The sequence below is a fragment of the Larimichthys crocea genome, chromosome XXII, assembly GCF_000972845.2.
Source record: "Larimichthys crocea isolate SSNF chromosome XXII, L_crocea_2.0, whole genome shotgun sequence".
Lineage (NCBI taxonomy): Eukaryota > Metazoa > Chordata > Actinopteri > Sciaenidae > Larimichthys > Larimichthys crocea.
In genome coordinates, this window is record NC_040032.1 from 12,528,163 (window position 1) to 12,546,364 (window position 18,202).

Consider the following 18,202-nt stretch of genomic DNA (forward strand, 5'->3'; position numbering starts at 1 on the left):
GCCTCACAAGAGAAAGAGCTCAGCCACGTTTGGAGGACCTCGGTGTCAAGTCATCGCCCCTCCGCAGCCAGGTGAACCACGAGAGGTGGTTTGGTCGAAGATAAGGTTACTTTTAACGCGGCTCAGGAAGAAGTTAAAGAGGAAATGCACAGATTTTACAGTTCCAGTCAAGAGCTGCACGAAGTCTGATAAACTGCCTCGAGTGATGTCAGCGTTGTTTTGTGTCAAATGGGAATATTTTCTGGTTTCTTTGGTTTCTCTTTGACAGTAAACTGAATATCTTTAAATTGTGGAACAAACAAAGTGTTTGAGGATGTCACTTGGGGCGATTCTTGTCAGCAAAATATACTGTCAATCATTTTTATCCAATGCAGAGATCAATTACGTAAGACAAAGCAGAGCTTTAACGATTCCGGCAGATGGAAAACCGCACAAAAGCAAAAGTTTTGTGGATTTCTAGACGCTCTTTCGAGGCCTAGCTCAAATTTGCAATCAGTTCCGATCCGCATACTTCTCATGAATGATTTTGTTTGTCCAATTTCTTGTACACGAAAATCTTCCACAACGTCTGTGGAGTGTTCCCTGACTATGAGTCAACACTTTGATGGTTCAAGTTCTAATCGAGCCTTTCGATCTGCCCTGACTCAAGTGGGATAACAGCAGCTGGCAGAAAAAGTGCATTTTGAGTAATTAAGATCAAATCTAAAGTGTGATCGGTTGTCCTGTTGTCACGGGAACTGCTTTTTATCACATACTTGAACTCACATCCACGTTGCTCCAAACTGACATCATAAGGGCTGAAGTAGAGATACCTTGACAGAGACAGACAGAGACAGAGGCAGAACATAAAGGTACTCCGTAGTATCTCCATCAGATTAGCTGGGAGGACAGATAGTGCGAGGCAGAGATCAGACGTCCGTTGTAAGTGATGACATGACAACATATTTTGTCACCGACTGCGTAGGTTTGTACCGCACGCCTGCTTTCATGTAGTGCCCAGCTCTGTCTGTATCTGTTCAGAGCGGCAACTTTCGTGACTGTGAAGTGGAGCCAAGGCAGAAGTGCCAAAAAACTGCAGTTCCTTGAGCGGTCACTCAGTCTCCATGAACCCCCGGGTTACAATGTCCAACTTCACAGCAGAAACAAACACAGCCTGACACAAGAAAAAAGGATTTTGTCTCTAAAGCTAATTCTCTGGAAACTGTACCGAGGGTGATTCTTTTTAAATAACTGATGTAAAAATGATGCAGAAGAGAGAGTGGCTACTTTGACTGACCGCTGGGTGCCGTCCACCCATGCTCCAAATCTTTGCCCATTTTTAGATTAATGAGGAGCAGGACTGCCGAGGTGGTGACAACCAGAGCCAACAACATCACAGATACTACGTCCAAGTTTTATACAGTCTATTGTTCTCTCCATCCATCTTCTGATCCTTTCATGCCTTTGACTGGCTGCAGTTTTTACTATCTATAACAGACAATTTAAATTATGATCTGACAATAAATTAGTAATTTTAGACAGTATGACAGTGTAGAGTAGCATCCCTACTACAGCAGACAGCAGATTTTTTTTTTTTTGGCATTGTGAAGCTGCAAAATGGACAACCACTCTTCTAGTTTAACGATTTGTTCGGACTGATTTATGTGTAAGAATTGGCGTGTTGTAACAGTTTCTAAGGACTTGAGAGTGAGACTCTGATCTATATGAGAGTTATTGGCACTCGCAATGACACAAAACATAATTTAACGTCAGCTTTTCATATAAACAGCAACAACGCTGGAGGTTTTAGCACACAGGAAAGACTGCTTTGACTTCCCGCTCTTTTTAGAGTACAGGTCTTGTTACATGTATTACAAAAAGGTGCAAAAGCTCAAGAGAGATGACTGCTTTCTTATCAAAATGTTTGTTTCCCTCTGTGTTTCCTTTAATCAGTAACAGTAAGAATCCTAATTGGAGAAAATACGACTGATCACTGATCACAGCAAAATGTTTATGATATATACAGAAAAGGAATCTGATTCATATTAGACCCTGTAAATGATCTTACAGTTTATTAAAAAGTGACGAGATGTGAAGTTTTCCTTTGATCATTATCGAGTGACTGCACTCAACAGGGCTGTGTGAAAACACTGAAAATAAAAATGACTATAATAAAAGAGTGAGCAACAGAGCATTCCTCCACGACCACAACTAGTCAAATGAGCCGAAGAGCTGATACTGTTTAAAAAAGAAACAAACTATACTAGTGTCTGGGGAGAGGAGTGTTGTAAAAGTTCAATAATTATGAAGATGTTAGGGAGACCACAGTGGTTGATGCATGCTGGGAAACAACTGCGAGGAACATGTGTTTGTGTCAAACTGAAAAAAATAATCCATCACACAAAACAGTTTTGTTTTTAAACCGACACTCCATCATAGACGAGGCTGTGGCACAAAGACAGTCATACTAGATATTTTTATATAACGGAGAGTGTCGGCGCGCAGTACCTGTCAGCTCGTATCCTCAGTCAAAATGGCAGCCAACTTCAGGATGTAAATGTGTGGAGCTGAGCTGCTGCTGCCAAAGGGAGCTTTAATGATGATAGCTTCAATATGAGACCTTCACTCTGAGGTGACAAATACCTCCACACACACATACACACACCGTACATTCAAAAAACTGTGTTCCTTACACTTAAGAAACCTAACCACTGACATTTATTGGTCAGGAGCCCTGGCTGTGTTACAGAGCGTGAGAATAACTACCGTTACTAAGTACAATAAACGCCGTTCACGGGCCTGATTTATGTCGCCTGCTCGAGGTGGAAAGAGGGAAATTAGACAGGAAATTGTGACAGGAGTGTGACCCTAGCAAAATCATACCCATTAATTCTGCTGGAAGCAAAAAAAATAAAAGACTTTTATTCTGAATTTGCAGCTGTAAAGAAGAAGGAGGGGGGAAAAAAAAAAGAAAAGCTATGGCCATGCTCATATGTCCTCTGTTATGAACTGTGTGAAAGACGTGCGTGCATTTGCAGCAGAGGTGAAAAACAACAGCTTTACTCAAGACTGCGCTCCTGCCATTTCACTGCCAGTCCTGTAAATCAGCGCGCATCGAACAGCTAGTCGTTAACCTGTCATCAGGATGGTACCGGTGCTGATGTTTTTCTGAGCAAAGAGGGAACACATGCACTGAGATGAGTCCGCCGACACCCAAATCTTCATCTCATCTTTATCTGCTAGCCCAATACACACATACACACACCTGCAGGACCTCGACTGTATGTTTGGGGTTTTCAGGGCCTCCGTGTTTTGAAAGAGGCCCTGGCTTCCCTGGGAATAACAGGTTGATAAGAGTTATTTGCTAATGGGCCTTATGACTGTGCGAGAGATGGGAAGACCACACGGCACGAAGAATAAGGATTAACAGCCCATACGGGATGCCCCGAGGGGATATATTGCATAGCGATGTACTTACAAACATACTGTTAAACTTCCAGTAAAAGGTTACAGGAGAAACCTGCATCTAATAAGCACAGGAATGTGTGAAAACTCGACAAATTGCACACAAATTAAAATCAGTATTGACATTATATGACTGTGTAAATCATTAGTCTTTACCAACTTGTCTAACGTGTGATCGAACAGGTCTAATTTTTGCGTCCAAAGAAGTTTGACAGACAAGCCAACAGAGTCTCAAGACGGAAATTTCTTTTTTTTATTATTATTTTTTTGCCTTTTCAAGCTTTATTTGATAGAGACAGCCGAAGAGTGACAGGAACTCGGGGAGAAAGAGACGGGGGGTGACATGCGGGAAAGGTCAGATTCAAACCGAACAGCAAGGACTGAGCCACACTTGGGGCGGCTGAGCTAAACGCCATCCGAGGCCGGAAATTTCAAAATGAAATCGAGGCGCCGACTGATAAAATCACATGTCTCTATGAACATCATATGTGTCTCCGTGAAAGACGAGTTCAGATGAAACAAACACGTCGCGGTGCCAATCTAAATATAATCAGACACAAAATCAGCTGCCGTATGAAATACTGTAAACACCTGTCTCAGAGAGTATCCTGTCTGTAATTAATGCAGGGTTTTTTCCGATAGTCTGCGGGGGAAAAAAATGAATATGTGCAGGCTGATTAGAAGAGTTAAACAACAAGCTGGAAGTACGGCGGTGCTCGGCAACATATGGCTTTTGGCTTTTTGAGTTATGAGTCTGGGAAAAAACAACAAGATTTTCAGCACGGCCCTATTCAGCTACAGCATTTCAATTTATCCTAAAATACCTTTTCCCCCCTTTTTAAACCAGCTGAAGGAATTTTTTCTTCTGTTTCTTAATAAGCACTTGTCCAGTCTGGAAAAAAGCCATCAATGAGCTGTAGAGAAAGAGAGCAGCGGGTTCTTTTGGCTGTAGACAGAGTGGTGACAGGTAAAGAGGCAGAGGATTAACTACCTTTTTTCTTTCTTTTTTTTTTAAAGATCGCAGCACAAAGGAAAATTCTCCGTGAACCCCTCTTAGTGCTCTTAGTGTGTGTACGTCTGCATGCATGTGCAGACTTACATGCTAATCATTTCCAATCCCTCCACCGTAGGATTGTGGGCTCGGTGAGGTGCTCTGCCCTTTTGGCCAAACAGCAAGCTTTCACAAACACGTGGTTCATATGAAGAGAGAGAGCGAGCTCCTGGCCTACTTTAGGACAACCAGTGCTGATAAGAGTAGAACAGAGATATATCTAGTCAGTGCATGTGGGAAAGCTGCACAGGTTCAGCCTCCAACATGCAGCGAAATGAACTACGAACTGTCGATTGTACAAAAGGTACTTCGGATGCAGTGAAGCCAACTACAGATTTACTGTAGGACAAGTAAACCTCAGTTTTTAGATAGATCTTTTCAAGCTTTATTGGATAGAGGTAGCTGAAGAGTGACAGGAAAGTGTGGATAGAGAAGGGGAATGACACACAGCAAAGGGCTGCAGATCGGATTCAAACCCTGGACCGAGCCTCTGTAGATGGGGGGTACACACTACCACGTTACCGGCGCCCCTAAATGCTATTAAACGTGCATTTTTAACAAGCACCATAAGAAACAGAGTTTATGTGCTGCAGCCACCCAGAAACACACTGATATTACAACGTGCAACATGTGGGGTACATGCAATCATAAGAAAGTAATTAGTATTTAATATTAAGCATGCACCTGCATGTGTGTTTGTGTACATCTGTGCTTCACTGGCACTGCCTTTTATTTCCCTATGAACAGTATACAGGCCGCAGTAAAACCGTCCTCAGCTCTCAGACATCAGAGTGAGTGTGCAGACTTCACAGGGTTAACTAAATGACACCCACTGCACAAACACAGCCTGGCACAGGCTGCAAAAACCACAGGAATGGCTCTATATACTGTACGTTATGTGTGTACATATGTGTGTGTGTTGAGTGACTCCCAATCCTCTGACTGGGAGCGTGACAGAGGTTTCCTGTACGTGACAACACTCTCCACTGTGCTCCGAGATGAACAGGTAATACACGGGGAGCACGGAGTCTACCTGCTGCTGTCAAAACTTGTGAGTTTCCTGCACAGAAAATATGGTATATCTTGAAAATTTCAGACATATTATAAACAGTATTTCAATAACTGAATTTAGAGCCTGATGTGTGCAGTCAGAATCCATCAACGGTGCGAATGAACTTGTCTTTAACTGGATTTTTTCGATACCTAATGCCACAAAAACATGGAAAACATGGAAGAAATAACAAGAAAGAAAAATAAGCCAAAGGGTATAATGAAAAGGAATCTGGCAAATCTATTTAGAAGTTATTTTCAAGGGGATTTCCTGTATAATTCTAACTAAAACATGAAAAATATCCCAGTTAGGCCTGTATTTTCTGTAATATAGAGAGCATCATGGTCAAACTGTGTCATAACAACATTCTCTATTCTTTATATAATTAGTAGCTGCAATAGAGCCTTGTTGTTAATCATAAAGGGATTGGGGATTTTGGCGGAATTCGTTACATGTGTTTATATTAAGTCTGCTTACACAAGCTTTTTGAGATTTGACAACACAAGGACTGACTCATCATCATGTGATACTTTGTGCCCTTCACTGCCATTACCGCCAAACTACTGGCAGTAATTCGAGGGGTAAAAAAAACGCTGATCCAGCGTACTGAACACACACATCGATATGTGCTCTTATGTGTATTCTGTGCTCACGGTGTTGGCGAAGTTGCTTGCGGTTGCTTTAGGTTAGAATAGAAGAGAGTGTTCATTCCTGGAGGCGGCTAAATGACACTCGGAGGCCTGAAATAACTGATGACAACAACTTTTCTGTGTCAATCTACTGAAAAAAAATGAAAAAGCCATCAGCATCGTTTGTGCAAAAGATGAACAAAGCAATTAACAATAAAACCTGTGGTGTTTTACATTAGTAAGTGTACCTGTTGTGTGCGCTTTACCTTTCTTCTGAAGCTGTGACCTCTCTTTCTGCCGCAGGTCGATCTCCCTGCCAAGAGCCTTCCTCTGCCGCTGCAGTTCGCTCCGCAGCACAGCTATCCTCAGCTGCATGCACTCGCGTTCTTTCTTCTGTTCGGAGGAGAACGGTGTGGAGAGAAAACAGAGGAAGACGATGGACAGATAAATATATATAACGTGTGGTCGGAGCAATTTCTAGTGTTTCTTAAAACCCCCCTAAATTCCTCCGAGCTTCCCTCAAAAACAAGCTGTGTTTCTTTTTTTGTAAGCTGATCTCCAGTTGCATTGATATAATGTACGACTACTAATGAGGAAAGAAATCAGTGCGACAGGCGAAATTGGCTGGCAGACAGTTGTGGCTATTAGCACGTGATCAGCTGCTCTGACAAGCCGTATTTTTGTAGTGGTGTAACAACTAAATGCAAGTCATGCTCCAACCCACAGAGCCCATGGTGCACAGGTCAGGCACAAAAAAAGCAAAAAGGTTCATTTAAATCTTCTGTAGGACGGCAAGAAAAAAAACAAAATACTTGGAACAAATGTGCAGCAATCAGGGGATACTGAAATATAATAAACCATTTTAATTAAACACTCCCCCAACCAGCAGATGTGTTTAAATCGCTGTCTGCATTCATCTATGAATGAAAGCGCATCGCTGATTCGCACTGCATGAAAACTGTAAAGGACGCATATGCTGTTAAATCTGCACCCTTTGATTTGAGAGGTGGCGTACGAGTTATTTAGGTGTTCACCTTCATTACACTGTGAGGTAGACTCCTGTACACACCTCAGACTGGTCTAATCTGGTATCCTTTTCAACAAAAGCTGCGTTTCATTTTGTATGTTTGCATGTCGTACTGTCCTTAAAACTTTTTATACCATACTTAAAACTTTTCTTTACTTGTGGGATTTTCTACAAAATAAAACGTCAAATGGAACTGCGTGCTGACCAGAAAAAAAAACAGCAAAACATGTTTTATATTTCAGATTCTTCAAAGTAACCATGTTTGTCTCGCTGACAACACGCATCGTCAACATTTTGAATATAAAAAAAGCGTGTGTGTGCGCTTGAGCGTGTAAGTGGTAATATGTTCCTGCCTGTTCCCTCTCTTTTAACAAAACAATATACCAAACCTGTTCTGGTTATTTTCCTACTGGTTTTATTGTCGATGATGCGACAACAACTCCATCTCATGCAGGGCTTAAAAAGGCCGACTCGACTCCCCGGATCCACCCACACAGGTGTGCGCTTCCCTCATTCATGTGTTCATGTTGTTGCAACTTACACCGATACAGGCACAGCACTGAAATGTGTAATTAATAAAAATTCATGACTGTATATATGTACTTTCAGCTCTGGTTTTCAGGCAAACTCGAGCGTGCCCAGTCGCCCAACATCCAGCACGCAGAAAGCGAAGGCACATGCAAATGTGTGGATGTACGAGCCCACAATAAAGCCCATCGACTCCAGATGAGTGTCTGTCTATGCCTCTGTACCCGCAACTCCCGGCTGGCGTCTCTCTCACCACATGCTCCCTGACCGGCAGCAGCAGCATCAGAGCGCAGGTCATTAGTCAACATGTTGCCCCTCTCTATAGGGCGTCCCTTCATCAGGCTTCACGTCTCTATCTGGTAGAGAGTGAGCCTGCAGTGGGGCTAACCATCTAATGAGGAACAGCACTGGAGATTCATGGACTGATGGATGTGGATGTGGTATACAGTAGATGAAGGATAGAGATTGGACTTTAACAGAAACACTGAATGAATAATGATAAGTCGGGATGAACCGATGGGGCAACTTCAAAACATGCGAGACATTTAAGAGGCGATGTTTAGGGACTGCAGATGATGACTTAGAAATGTACGTGTAATATGAGTTGGAGGAGAAAAACATGGAGAGAGAACAGAGGCTGACATGGATAATGGAGAGCTGAGAGGGAGTGAGCTCGCTGGCGGGATGACAGACGTTCGGCCTTGTTATTCATCCTGCAGTACGCGAGCCGCTGTGGCATCTCACACGCTCCTACACACACACATGCTTAGATAGTGATCGTAGCCTGGATCAGAGGAAACGCAGATATGCCTCTTCTTGAAGACTTCTGAGGGCTTTGTGGCAAAAACAGAGAGGGAGGACTGATAGAGCCTCCATCTCTCTCCAAAGTGTCGCACCCTGATGCTTGCATGTTAACCGCCACTGGCTTTGGCACGAACCGTAAGCCTCCTACACTTTCACTGAGCGGCATAGTTGACAAGTGGGTCACAGCCATGTCAGTGTGTGTGTGTGAGAGAGAGACTGTAACCCACCACCAGGGCCTGTCTGACTCCTACTGAACATCAAACAGCAGTGGGTCAGCTGAGTAAATAAGCAGCAGGCGTGGGGGGGCATGTTATAACCCAGCAGATTAATGGCAGGGTGTGGGTGAGAGGGTGAAAGGGCCATGCGCTGAGGTTGGTGGCCTCCACTCGGTCCCGCTTTGATCCGCGCTCTCTATGACACTCACACAGAAGGATAGCACAGAGCTCTCCAAAGGCAGAGAGGGGGAAACCCTTAGAAGAGCCACACAATGCTCCACTCACTACAAGTTGCAGGGCTTTACAGAAAGGTAGAGGACGAGGATTATGTGATTTATTAGCTGATGTGAGCTCTGAAAAGGTTTTTTAAAAGGAATGTTTCACTGAGGGGGAAATATCAGAGACGAGCTCTTGAAAGGGATCCTTTGTAGCGGAAGAATGGAGCCTCAATGCTTTTGTGGGAAACCTTGAGAAGGCTGTAGTGGAGCTGCTTTAAGAGGAAAGGGTGAAGGTCTGGGGGAAGGAACGAAAAAAAAAATAAGAAAAGAGCCATATCCAAAGGCAATGGAGAGAATGAAGGAAAGCAGCAGCTGTAACAGCTGTCTAAAGAGGAGCTCCAAACCTTTAAATAAGGCATCTGGGCACAAAACAAAAACACATACACCGGGGTGGACACAAAAATATCTGCCTGGAGTGAATTTCGGCATGTAAGGTATGTAATCCTGCGACCAGAGAGGCGAGTCTACCTGGAGGATAAAAACATCAAAGTGTCACTGACTCAGCACGAGAGAGGAGGGGATGCTTTTGAAGCGAGTGTTTACAATAAACACAATGTCAAACCGGGAGATCACAGCGCAGTTTTCACAGCTGTGTGGCTGCCAATTCCAAAAATGTTAAATATGCTTCCTTGCTTTTTTCGCCGTGGATCCCGGCCGAGGATATGACAAGAGGTGGAAACACAAACAAGAGGATTTATGGTCAAAGCGTGATCACTCAGGTGGGATATTGATCTTTCTCCGTGCTTTCCGTGGAGTCAGCAAAACAAGATGATACAACAGATGCCCGTAGGATATAATTACATCTCATATTAGTTTACGTTACAATTACAGTGAGGATTTGGGCATTACGCGCTCTTAAATCCTGTTTTAGCACAATACAGTCTGCTGAAGTTTATTATCAGTGTTATGTTATCGCTGATCACAGCTAGAACTGCTCTTCGTCGCACCTCATCTTAAAATATTTTTACTTTTTAACTGAAAATAATCAAAAGAATTGGAAAAATGCTGCTGACGGGCGAGTGCGCTCACCCGCTCAGTGCAGGTCGCCGTCGTCCTGAGCTTCTCCTCGATCTCCTTCCCGATCTTCTGCACCGTCACTTGGGTCTGCTTGATGGCTCTCTGGGCTGTGTGAAGCCTGCAAGAAGGAGAAGGAGGAAAAGGAGGAGAAGAACGCACAGTCACCATCCAGATCATTGTTCGTAACCACGCACGGGACCACAAAAACAACCCCCAACGTTGAAACTTAGTGTTTCCAAAAAAGGCCACGAAAAATCGACCGGCTATGACTACGCCAGAATTCATTTCATTTAGCTTGTATGTTTACACTGACTGTTTGGCGAACATGATTAATTTTGATTGTCCCCATGTGGAAGAGTCATTGTGCGGTGTGTTTGTTGTGCCTCCTTGTTTCTTTTTCTCATTTACTGGGGTTGATCTTCATTGTTCAGTGTCCTAAGCTATAAAAAAGGTTACCGTCGAGTTTTGACATTAAACAACGAAACAAGAAGAGTCAGAAGTCGACAGTTCATTAGACCAGACTGCTCTTAAATACCACAAATATCACAACAGACATGTAATCTATTTATTTTCTAATAGTCTAACCACGACAGGAGATCAAAGCCTGCGTGATAGACCTGAACTAGAAACAGCCCCAGAAAGCAAAGTCAACCGCCAAGGCGAGCTAATTAATTGAAACCACAAAGATGGATGCCATGTTCCACATACCGTGTCACTGTCAACACTGAAATAGGGAACAGCAACATCAGTACACAAATGACAAGCCAGTGCATTATTTAGACCATAAATAACAAGGGTAATTAACTTCCAAGTATGCTTTCTTCGAGTCCAGAGATCGTAAAAAAAGAGACAAGCCCCCCCTCGACACAACCCATGAGACACCCAACAACCCATCTACAGACAATCCCACATGGTGGGAATAAGTTACAGAGGACAGACAAACAGGGGAACATTCAGCAATCATACTGTCAAACTTGTGCTAGATCATACACTTCTCACTAAACGTCTCAATGCCATCCACGAGAGTTGGAATTGCCCAGTAACCTTTTCTTTCTTGGTGGGTTCAGAATGCTTCAACTGTCTGAGCCTCCGGGTTAAAATGTAATTCTTGTTAGCATATTTCTTTGACTCCCCTGTGGTGTGGGTCATAAGGGTGATGTGCATAGAGTTTTCTTTAGGTATGCACTTGCTTTCAGTTTTCAAGAAACTGCCTATCGAGCGGCTTTAGTGGAAGAGGTTCTTTTTCCAGGTCTGTGGGGTCATTTTACAAATCCTCACAGTCACCTCTGGATATTATTGCCTCTTTCTATGACGATGTAAACAGAGCTTCGGGGAGGCGTCCTACGGGAAAATAATTTCATATTTTCTGCCCACATTTTTTAAATCTGTCTGAGGTGACAGCGATTGCAGTCGGAGATAGTCCTTCGGAGCATCAGGGCAAATCTGTTTTGACAGCTTCATCTGTTTAGGTGATTGCGATGGAAGAATCTGATATGGCCTTTTCCCCCCAGGTGAAAACAGTTATCTCCCCTCTCCTTTTCACGCATGTCTGCCCCCTTATCAACCAACGAGAGGGCGGGGGTGGGGACCACGCACCCTCATTGGGGCATCACTTTAATTGTTGGGCAACTGTCCAGCGAACACCTTCTCACGAGCCGCGACGACTTTCCTTTTTCCCGAGGCACGAGAGGTAACTTACAGCTCCGTCACGAGGGACTTGCAGGAAGTTATGACTGAGCTTGTGTGCTCAACCCTTTATGGCGATAAACATCAGAAAAACAATACCGTTTCTCCTTTGACCGAGGTACTAGATCCTGCAGGGGTGTCAGATGAAGCTTTTGAAGGATAGAGATTTTTTGATAGACAGAAGGCATCTTGTAGAAAATGGTGAATAGGGGCTTTTAGAGTCGAGTAAAAATACAAAGTTTCAATTTAAAATTTTACAAATCAAGCAAATGCAAATGACGACCGTCCTGTCTTTTCTCTTTTCTAAAATACCTTCAGCACAGCAGACCTGGCAGCCTCTCTGGTCTCCTGTTTTCTGTTCATTTACATTAACTGATTATCTTAAAATAAATATTTGCCACAGTTGCCGTGTTGTGATCCAGAATCCACAATTTTGCAATCAGGGCTGAGAAGTAATCAGCAAATGCAGATGTGTCATCTGGCTCACAAAAGATAAGCCAGAGAAAGAGGCCTGGGATCGGAAGAAGACACCAGGGACCACATTGTTGTTCTTCTGGGAGAAACCAAGAGGGAAACTCTAAGTGGGTCACCTTTAAAGCCTCGTGTAAGGCCTTCTGTTTGAATGACGAGATGCCAATTTACGTTACGATGCCACAGGAAACTGTTTCAAACTAATTCAATGGCTGCTTCCACTGTACCAAGGCATTATTTTAGATGTATTGACCTGCATGTGGCCTGGACAGTCTTTCGTGCACAATTCAATTGCATGAATAGCACACCAACCAGAGTCAGAGGAAACGAGCCCAAGGACTAATGACTGTTCTGAATTCATTTGCAGCTAACCAAAACCCAACAGCACAGGGTGAACAGAGCAGCCCATTAAAAGGCATTCAAAAGAAGCTTTGAGACATTCTGTGACGACAAATTTGAGGATAATGTCCCACTGTCACACCTCTGCCGGGGACAAAACAGGAGGAGAAGCACGGGAGGAAAATCACAACAAACAACACCTCTAAATCCGGTCTGCATCTCACTCCCGAAGAATGTCAACACTTTTAACCACTTGTTATTCACCTCACTTCACCATTGTCTCCAACTTCATGGAATGGAAGATAAGAGTTTCTTTGACAAACCTGCATACGCACCTCGACTGCTCCAGGCTCATGCTGTTTTTTTGTGAGGATCTGTTGAGTTGCTATAAGTCCTATTTACATGAAAACTACAACGGAGATGCCGGGAAGACAAAGAGATCCTGAGAAAAGATATCTTTGGTTTCAATAGGGTCAAAAGAGGTTCATGAACTCTGTGGATAATTATAGAAGTTTTTGGTTCTCAAGCATGAGCGTAAGCTCTTATACTCAAAATCTCAAACTGTTAGTCATGGTTACTTAGGTTGCCTGGTGTAGTAAGCCAAATAACAAACAATGAAAAGGCTTAGCTACAAAGTCGTGTTTTATGTACACAGTAAACTTATATTAAGTTCTATTAGTCGAAGACTACTGTCTTTTGTTAGACAAGCCAGAAAACACATGGCACAAGAGAGGCTTAGCAGTTTTAAGATGGAGTATAATTTCAGCTGTGGGAGGAACGAATCATTCATCAACAAGCTGAGATAATAACCAACAGCACGCTAAAGAAGCTTTAGCTTTAGCTGGAGACGCTAGGGGGAAAATAAGAGAACAGGAAAGAATTGAGCAGGTAGTGAGAATGAAGGGAAAAATACATGCCTGAGGTCTTAGCCTTGAGAGAATCTAATGTGATTGGAAAAATGTGTAGCGGGCCGAGTGCCTACACTGAAAAAAAAACAATCTTCTCCTCTCAAATGATGTAAGCTTTAAATTCTGCTACGCCAGTCCACTCCAGAGGTGTGGAACGAAAACAAGAGCATCCACATCTATACCTCCACGGTGATTTAAAGCCTTGGTTTGTGTCTGGCTGCTGCTGCTGGTTGAGACCTCGAGGTCAGCCGTAGACTCTGATGCAGCTGCCGGGTTAATGCAGTAACACAACAACATCCCGTAGGATGAGAGCTGAGAGCGGCAAGCGTACAAACCAGCAGGTGAGCGAACCTCAGGGGTTACCTGCAGGAACGCATTATCACCTCGACGGCCTCCGGAGCATGAAAGACCCCCCACAGAGCTCCACCGTCACCGCGCGCTGCTTCTGTTCACACGTTTTGTACGTGCGCAATCCGGAAACACGGGCAACATATGGCCTCTGATCCTGGGGGGAAAAGAAAGTTTCCCCTTCAGACTGCAGGAATTTGAGACCCGTTCATTCTGCAATGTCATACCGCTGATTTGTGAAACCTTTCGCAATGGGTTTGTTGTCATTTTATTTTGTGAAAGTGCCTAATTCTTTGCTTTTAGAGAGTTATGAGTACGAAATAATGGGCAGCTCCAGTGCTTCCTCTCACACACCACTTGAAGAGCACATAAAGCCATAAAATACAGCCTGTAACTATTATAAACTGGAACAGTACACCACTCTGTCAGTCCTCTGTCTCTCCTAGTCCAACACGCAGCTCAGTCATGTGATGACAGTAAAGCAGTCCTACCACCGATCCTGTCAGGTCTTCCTTCCTCTTTTACAGCTCACACATCAAACCTTTCCCTGGTAAGACAGACGAGCATCTATGGGAGGTTGAGGAACGTCTGAACCTGTATGAATAGTGTCTACAAAAGGAAAAAACAACTTTGTTGAACAGCTGGTTCATCTTCATCACTGTCTTCCTTGGCTTTCTTTTTGCCCAGACACAGTCCCAGCTGTACATAGGATGTGGCTAAGCTTCTATCTCAAGACTCTTTGGAAGAGGAGACAAGTCTTGAAGCTGATTGATGAGCTGTATTCTCCCTCTTCATCTCTCCATCTGAGACGTGTTGTGTTTGCTAGCCCACATCGCCATGCTACTCACACAGCGATGGGTGTTGTCGACCAGAGCCAGAGCTGCAAAGCAGACTGTGAATCTGCTGACAAATTGCTGTCATTAATCAAGAGCTCTGTGTTTCTGTGCAAAGCAGCTCTCATCCTTTTTCAGTAAAGCACTGCACTGGGCCAAGGCAGAGTGGGAGAGAGTTAGGTGAGAATATCTAACACTGTGGGTGTCCCCTGTGGACATGCATCATTATTCCTTAAGGGGGGGAGGGGGACATTTACCCTAAATCCTCTGGAAGAGGCGCAGCAAAATTTAGACAACTAAAGCAGAATTTTTTAACCAAAGTATACGATGCCAGCGCCATCTCGGATGCTATACATCATTCGTGAATGCATGCAACCAGATAAGTGAGCCAAGACACAAGCAGAGATTTCAACACAAGCAGCACTCCGCCTGAGTGCTTCAGAAAGTTAATACACTTTGAGAACGGCGGAGCTCTGCAGGTCAAAACACTGAGTGGTATATATGGTTATGTACCATGGGGGGTGGGAGGATAATCCCTGTTGGAGTGTACAATATCTGATGAATCATTCTACAGTGCATAATCATAAACTATGTGCATATGAGTGCACCGAGCCAAGGAAATACTCTGACAAGGGTGAGGAGCTGCAGGCAGAGAAGTGTGTGGGAAGAAAGGGGGGGGGGGGAATCAATGTAACTGTGTTAAACTCTGCAGAGTCCCACTGGACGTGGACAGAAGAAGAGGATGTGGAAGAAAGCTGCAATAATAGAGGACACAAGAGCAGAGGTCATAAAAGTTATGATTGAAACTGGGCTTTTTCTCCTGTGAGCTGCTGCTGCTGCTGCTGCAGTGTATCCACTCATACAAACATAAACCATGACCACTTCTTGATGAGGGAGCACTGGTTAAGTTCAGCCAGCTTTGGCGTTACTCCTTTTTCTTGACACAGCAAAGGCCTGTGACGCAGTTATGTCCCTGTATTTAATTCCTATAGTGGGATAATGTCAGCGGAAAGCTGCATAAAGCTCCTAATGACAGGATCTTTATCTTATTATAACCACCTAGATATACATTTATTCGGGGTAAAACTGGAAGTAATTACATCGTTATGTGATAAGGCTATGGTTAACGGTGGGTTTCCCTCGGGGGAAGCCCTGCTGACGCTGAAAGTAGCTTTTACATGCAACCGCATTTAAATATAAATGCAAAACAATGTTTGTCAACAGACGCCAGAGCTGCCTTGTGTCGTCTCAAGCTCTCAATTACTGTACCAGGGGTCCCCTTCTGACAAACAACACTCTCAGCCAATCTCTGTCTCCTTCTTGTGGTGCTCATTTGTATTGCGACCGTTTTTACAGTCGATATTCGGACTTAAATTCTAATTACAATCTAAAAAAAGATGTCTTTATTGGGATAGGCTGCTTAAAATGGTCCATATATTTATCCCATCATGTCCAAGAAATACAGTGGCTGGATATAAAAGCTGGAGGCCAGCAGAGCTTGCTTGTTAATGGGTCAAAATGTTGGCTTTCCTGTGGCACCATCTGCTGGAGTAAAAATGCCACAAGATACATGCGATACACACAATAACAGGAGGTCTGATCACATGACCAGTGAAAAAATAAATAAAAGAAGTATTTTTTTGTAAAAGTGATTAAATATTACTGTAAAAATATCTTCTCCATGAGAGAAAATATCAGTTATGTTGCTGCGTTGTGATCAACCTTGAGTCTTAATGATATGATAACATGATGCAATACAGCATGAATCTTACCTGAGCAGAGAGAACACACTGTAGGAGTTCCTGACTGAACTCTGGTCGACCTGAAGCAGACTGTTTTTCTTCCTCTCCGACTGATCCTGTAACAGCCACATGTCAGTGTTTGAGCGCAGAAGCCAAACAGGGTCCGACTAAAAACTAATGAGGTTAGAGACTGGCTATTCCATTATGATGCAAAAGGCCTGGAATATAAGACAAAAGGCCCGTACCTTATGATCAAAGTCAGCTGCATAGTAGCCATCATTCAATCCAAATATGATCTCATTTGGATTCCTGGATCGAATCTGTGGACAAAGAGGAGGCAGTAGAGGCTCATTGTATGGACTGAGACGGAGAGAACAAAGAACAGCGGGCATCTGGATATACATGAGACTGAGCTGTCTGTTTACACGCTTAGAAAATAGTCTCACTGTGAAAGAATGGCAATAACGTTGAGTTATTTCACTCTCGCTTTCGATTTTCCGATCGCTTTGGCTGATTTTTCAAAACTTTCAAATGTTCGATCGTCACACTTTGAATGACTGAATGTACAAGTGATTGAAACAGGGAAACTCTGTGGTCACAATCATCAGTTTCCCTTGTAAGAATGTAAGGCGTTCTACAGTGTATAGTCTGACGGGAAACTGCATCATATCACAGTTAAACAGTACGTTCAATGAACAACATAAAACTCATTCCTACGGCACATTTTTGAGCTCATCTCATTTGTACAACCTTCAGCAAATGAGTTACAGACTCGGTTTCGAGTTACTGTTTGACCGTAGTGTTTTTTTGTTTTTTTTGTGGACACAGAACAAATAAGACATTACATCATATCCAGTGAGATGACAAATAAGAAAGAAGCAAATACAAAAAAGGAGGCACAGGTACAAGTCATATATCCACCTTCTCTTTTTGTAGTCGAAGAGTGAAAGTCATTTTCTCCATTAAGTGAAAAGAGTTGATTATATTAATAAGGAGGGCAAAGGCAGGAGGATTCTTCTGGAGTTAGTATTTTGTATTTTTGTTACTCTTACTTGCAGCCATAAAAAGCTTTTGACTGGAGTGTTTTAATACTTATTTGATCCGGATTGAACAAAGGTTAATAATGTTGTGATGCTCTGAACTTACCGTGTCATGCATTACCTGATTTAACAGAGCTGTTTTCATTTTGAGATGCTATGTCAGATTTTGAGGTTAAAATCTAAGAGTACACTTTTTTGTGTGTGTTTAAAATGAGACAAGACATTTCATTTATATAAAATACTGTAAACACATGTCCATCCATCCATTTCCTGTACCCCGCTTATCCTTATCAGGGTCATGGGGGGCTGGAGAGTATCGCAGCTGACACTGGGCGAGAGGCCCTGGACAAATTCAAGTTCATCACAGGGCCAACACGTATAGACAAGCAACCATGCACACTACAATTTAGAGTCACCAGTTAACCTTTTAAACACATGTAAAGAACAGAAAAATATAACTTTAAAGTTACATTTTCAGGTCGTAAAGCAATTGCTTCGATTTTTAAATCAGCTGCTGCACATAGTGTACGAATGACAGCATGTACTGTATGTATGATGAGATATATGTAATGGTTAATCACTGACTATTTCCATAATCAGTTAATTAGAGAGATAAACAAAGTCCAAATGCTCTGATTCCAGCTTCACAACTGTGAATCTTTCCTGGTGAACTAAATATATTTGTTGTGGACAGAAGAAAACATTTAAGGGACGTCACCTTGGGACATTTTTTACTATTTTCTGATATTTTAGGGACCAAACATCTAATCGAAAATGATCGTTAATGAAAA

At 43.0% G+C, this 18,202-nt stretch overlaps 1 protein-coding gene across 1 annotated transcript in view; it reads right to left on the reverse strand.

Annotated features, from left to right (window-relative positions):
• uvrag (UV radiation resistance associated gene) overlaps nt 1-18,202 on the reverse strand; it is an 81,290-nt gene that overhangs the window by 57,135 nt on the left and 5,953 nt on the right. Inside the window, exons 5-8 of the mRNA XM_010746872.3 lie at nt 16,617-16,691; nt 16,402-16,487; nt 10,057-10,162; nt 6,442-6,568 (exon numbers count right to left, since the gene is read on the reverse strand). Of these exons, the coding sequence (XP_010745174.2) occupies nt 6,442-6,568; nt 10,057-10,162; nt 16,402-16,487; nt 16,617-16,691 (394 nt within the window). The remainder of the gene's footprint in view (nt 1-6,441; nt 6,569-10,056; nt 10,163-16,401; nt 16,488-16,616; nt 16,692-18,202) is intronic.